General features: G+C 35.3%; 1 protein-coding gene across 3 annotated transcripts; it reads right to left on the bottom strand.

Annotated features, from left to right (window-relative positions):
* Nucleotides 2,556–5,186, bottom strand: LOC107644454 (putative dual specificity protein phosphatase DSP8). Of its 3 annotated transcripts, none has more exons than XM_016348315.2 (7): nucleotides 4,861–5,186; nucleotides 4,554–4,778; nucleotides 4,007–4,129; nucleotides 3,809–3,902; nucleotides 3,586–3,668; nucleotides 3,406–3,495; nucleotides 2,556–3,320 (listed from the first exon to the last, which is right to left on the bottom strand). In XM_016348315.2, the coding sequence occupies exons 2-7, from the start codon at nucleotides 4,749–4,751 to the stop codon at nucleotides 3,057–3,059; spliced, it is 852 nt and encodes a 283-aa protein (XP_016203801.1). In that variant the 5' UTR covers nucleotides 4,752–4,778; nucleotides 4,861–5,186; the 3' UTR covers nucleotides 2,556–3,056. The 3 variants fall into 3 exon arrangements, with proteins under 3 accessions (XP_016203801.1, XP_016203802.1, XP_020958659.1); XM_016348316.2 differs by having other exon boundaries at nucleotides 4,886–5,185; XM_021103000.1 differs by having other exon boundaries at nucleotides 4,893–5,173.

Raw genomic sequence — 5,399 nt, 5'->3', positions numbered from 1 at the left:
CTTTGGTGGAAGCCCTCAAGTCTAGAAGAGCCATCTGGTAAATAGACCCCTTCCTGCAAGACATCAGAAACCAATTGGCTCACATAATTGCCAATCTGAAATTACAAGGTCAAATTAACAACAATTGGATTTTATCTCCAACTAATCAAATTGCAAGTATCTCAAGAAAAGATAGGATGGGCTTACCGCAATCAAGGAACTGAAATGCATATCAGTTATCTTTCTCTGCCTATACCAGATTCTATCATTTGCACAGCAAGCCCATCTCCTTTTCCTTGAGTCGTTTTGCCCTAACTCTTCAAATTGGTAAGTTGTTGGTTTCCTCCCTCAGTCTCATCCGTGGGGCAGCATCTCCGCTCATCAAGAGTGTCACGCGGAATCGGTGTCCCTATTATCTCATCCATCCGCCGCTGACCTGCAAGTAGTCATCTTCTTTGGGTTTAGCATCGAACAGCAGGAAGAATTTGTGGAGAGAGGATCCGCACCAGAGAACGGCTGGACGGAGAGCATCTAGAGCAGCTAAATTTACCATCCAATTCTGGTGCTTTTTGCTGCGTATCCATAATCAATGCCGGCGATAATGATTTGTTGATGGTGGTGTTTAGGATTTGGTGTCGCTGAAGTGAAGAGAGGGAAGAGGTGGGTCTTTCTGTTTTGAATGTAGGATTTGGGTCAGGGTGCCTTTCGGACGGGTCGGATCTTCCCGACCTTACTGACGTCCGAAATAAAAAAAGGTTAGAAAAAGTCTTTTTCTTTTTTTTTTTAATTAAAAATAGGAGACTTTAACTCGCAACATCTTAATTGAATATGGAGAGATTATGTCATTTAAGGTATAACTCATTAGCGGTTAGAAAAAGTCATTATTTATATATTTTTGTTAAATTTGATTAAGCAAATACGGTTTTGTTTTGTTATTTCAATTTTAGTCTATTTTGCTATGGGAGAAAAATGTAACAAAAACAAAAACAAAAAAAAAAAGTGAATAATAATAATAATAGTATATGTAGGATATTCTATGTCGATGATTCATCAAATCTTCAACTTCTTTAATACACACGGAATTGTTATTTATTTTTGTGTTCTTTTTTCCTGTTTATTGAACATAGTTTTAATATAAATTAATCTATTTTTATTTTTTCGAATAATAATTTTATTCCAATGGCGCAATTAGGTTGAACTTCCAATGGCTATGATAACAACAACTTGCCTTCAAACCCATTACTAGTATTTTCTTAATCCAAAGTGCTTGTAATAATTAGTTGAAAGCGTAAATTTTTCTCATTGGCCTCGGATCAATGCAACTATATCTTCTAAGTACCTCAAAAGATTGAATACAATTAAATGTGTAAACTTGGATCTTTTAGAAACAAATCTTTCATGCAATGAATAATGGTAACCACCATTTTTTTTCTTTCCTGTTACATGGTAATTATTAAGTTTGAATCTAGGACTTATGCATGCAATCCAAATTTCTTTATTTCTTAGCACTAGACCAACTCTAAGGTAGCGTTTGTTTTGAGGTATTGAAATAGAGACTCAGACTCAGTATCGTGCTTGTTAGTTCAGAGACTGGTACTAAAATTTCTGTCTCTGTCTCTAAAATTTCAGTATTTCAGTACCTCCAAAAAGTAGGAACACAGGGGACTGAAATTTTTAGAGATGGAGACTGAAATTTTAATAACATTTTATACCTAAAATACTTTCATTTCAATTAATTAATTCCAATTTTACCCTTTGTGCAAATTAAATTAGAGTTTCATTCTTGTTTCAATTCCTGTCTCCCATTTTGTACCAAACAGAATACTGAGATTTATTTCAATCCCTGTCTCTTAGTCTCTGTCTCTCAGTCTTTCCGTCTCTGTCTCTCCACCAAACGCTACCTAATAGCTTTGGTAACCAGTAACCACACATTCTCATTAAACAATATAACCAAAGTAGAGAAAATCGAAATGTTATGTAAAGTCAAAAGTATAAATAAATTATATACGTAAAACACATATAACCAAGAGAAAACAGTGTCCTCATCAATCTCTTTTTCCTAGCAATAATGAGGCTATGAATTAAAGAGATTAACCGAATTTTATCTAGGTGAATATTGCCACTTTCAAATTTCAATTGATAAAATTGTTATAAAATGTACTTTGTAATAAGAGTAAAACCTCTTAAATATATGATATATTATATATACCCTACGAGCAACATAATACACTTGTTGGGGGCCAAGAAAACGATGTGTACCAACCATGAGAGATATTGATTAATGTTGAGAGTGACAGAGGAACATCACACTATATCACAAAGATTCCCCACTTTCATTCCCACTACGTAATTTCCTCTTGGTGCTGCAAGATAGAACAGGGAATAGAGATAAAAATCACAGCTTAGATTTGCAACAACCTTCATTGTTTTGTGGCACAAAAACAGGGAAAAGAAAGTTGAATTAGCTTTCAATTTTAGTAACGGCCTTCCCATAAATGCATCTTAGTTTGGTAAGAAGTGCATAGATTCTGTTGGTTTCAACTTCAATGTTACTTTTACTGACACGAGGGTTTCACTTGGATTAACAAACAAAACATACTTTATTTATCAACAAAACATGTATTTACTTCAAGGACAAGTAAACTGTGTTTGAAATCTATGTACACGGGGACAGGACTACAAACATGTTCCTATAATATCTTCACACACAACATTGGAGAAATATTTCCCTCCTTTTCTTTCTTCCTATTCTTTCATGTTCTAACACTGGAAATGATCAGAAATTATTTATTTCCATGATCATGTCATTATGAACCATACCTCTTTGTACAGGCCCCTGCTTGAAGGGAAAAAGTTTAGATCAAGTGCTTCAGTTGCTGGTGGTGCTGCCCTCTAACTAAAACATAACAAGTAATCTATTTGAAAGCAAGGGATTAAAGTAGGGGTTGAAGTGGTTAAGAGAAAAACAAAAAACAATTCACTCCTTTGGTTTTTATTGGAGATGAGCACCACAAGCATACAAAGAACTTCATCTAAGTTTCATTCCCCTAGCTTGCAATGTTCATCTCAAGCTAGCTTTAGCAAGCAAGTGCCTCGGATACTGGCAGCCGCCGGGATGTTGGTACACTGCTACCCGAAACTTTCAACGATGTAAACAGGCAAGACAATCTTGCTATCATGGGCATGGTCTTTTTCGTGACTTTAGGTACAATGGCCAGTTCCATACCAGCATGGCATGTGCTATGGTAGCCTTCAAGATCGTCTTTGGTTATAAGAACTGCATCTGCAGAGGGAGAGTAGGGCAAAGAAGAAGCTCTATGCTTGCTATACTTTTGCACAGCCTGCATATCATGATCAACAAGCAAGAATATGTAAAACTAAAAGGGTACAATCATAGAGAAAAAAAACTCGATATTTACACCATACCTTCCATTGAGACGGTGCCAATAGCACTCTAGGCCTCCGAGATCGCACATATTCCATTGCAGCAGCAGGTGTCATGTGCTTGTATTCAACCTATAAAATATGAGGAAACTTATCAGTATCAAAAGCTTTAACTAATGCCCCGGGCAAACATAACTACTAGTCTTTAGGACCAAACATTACCAAATAACAAAGAACAATTGTTGTACTCCTCCCTCGCCCAGCTTTACAGTGAACATAAGTAGTTCTTCCACTACTTGCATTCTCTGTATATGTATATAAAAAAAGAAGATAGTATTAAACCCCAAAACAGGAAAACTGCATCGGGCAAAACATATTTCTATAGGTAGATAGGTACATTTACCCCCTCCCCCCTCCCCTTCTGAAACTTAAATAAATCACTCACGATGAATGAATTGAACAGCCTTGCTTATATCCCCAAATGACGGGGCAAAGAGATAATCCCTTGTAGGAATTACCAGATGATCAATCCCATAAGTCTGAAACAAATAAAAATATGAACCAAGAATATTAACAACCATTAAGAGTAGAACAGATCCACCAATTTATACACACAACCCGGTGAAAGTGAGAAATCACTTACATGATATAACTTAGAAGGCACCAAAGTTTCATAAGGCTCATTTAGAGTAATTACACCACCCACACCGAGTTTCTTCAAGTGTGGAACATCTTTTGGGAATGGAACAGCGCCCAGTAACACAAACTGCAGGGGGAAAAAATCAATAGAACAGCAACTATAAGCTAAGTTTAACTACAAAGACAATCAAAATTGAAACCGGAAGCAGCAGCAGCAAACTAGTAGAATTCAGTGATAGGATAGCATCCATGGAAACTAAATGAGATCAATTATGAAACATTGATCATACTCATAACAATCCTCCCATTGCAAAGAATCAAAACATCAAAATCCCATTTTCCCGAGCAACACAAACACAAATTCAAGGCACAAGAAAAAAAAAATCCAAACATAAAAAACCCATTCTCAACCTCAATATTGCAACAATCACAACCAATTTTCCCTTTTCCATAGCAAAAAAAAAAAAGTCAAACATGCTTAAGCCAGAGGGAAAAAAAATTAACAAACTGTAAGAACCACCATAAAAAAAAGGTTGGAGTGAGAGTAAAACCTCATCAACTTCATCCCACCACCTGAACTCAGCTTCAATCTTATTCCGAAGCACATTGTACAAAAGCGTAGGGTAAAACAGGATCCTTGCACCCGCTCCAACCAACGCTCTCTTCGCATCAACCCTCACGATCTGCCTCTCGTGATTCCCTCTTTCATCCATAACACACTCCCCATCCTCCAATTCCTCAATCTTCATCACCAGGCACAGCGAATTCACGAAACCCTAAAATAAAAACGAAGAAATATATTATAAAAAAAAAAAAAACAACAACAATCGGTTAAAACAGAAACTTGTAGAAACTTACAAAATGTGCGAAAACGAGAACTTTCTACTGACTTGGGAATCAAGGAAGATGAAAAACTGAATCTTGAAGCAGAATCAGCTAGGGGGAAAAACGGATCGGAGAAATGGGAATTACGGTTTTTTGAGGTGCGAAATTAAAAATTAGAAACTGAATCTAAAAAGTTTTGATGGATTCTAAACGGAAGAGTTAGAGTAACGAGGGGTTTGGAAGAGAGTATGAAAGAGCATGGTTTTGCAGAGAAGAACCAAAACGAGAGAGATGCTATAATAAATGGAATTGAATGTTGTGAGAACGCTACAAGAACCAATAAAATGTTGAATATGAATGAATATATTTAACACAAATATTATCTTTTTTCAAAATAGATTGATCTAAGTTATAAGTGTACAAATTTATTAAAAAATTAATTATTTAAATTTTTTATTAATAAAAATAACTATACTATTATATATAAAAATATAATATAATAAGAGGCCTATAATTTTTATTTTTAATTTAAATAAATAATTAATAAATATTGTTTTTAGATATTATTTATA

Source organism: Arachis ipaensis, chromosome B05, assembly GCF_000816755.2.
Source record: "Arachis ipaensis cultivar K30076 chromosome B05, Araip1.1, whole genome shotgun sequence".
NCBI classification, from domain to species: Eukaryota; Viridiplantae; Streptophyta; class Magnoliopsida; order Fabales; family Fabaceae; genus Arachis; species Arachis ipaensis.
Note: the sequence above shows the minus strand (reverse complement) of the source record. Positions and strands in the feature narration are given on the sequence as shown.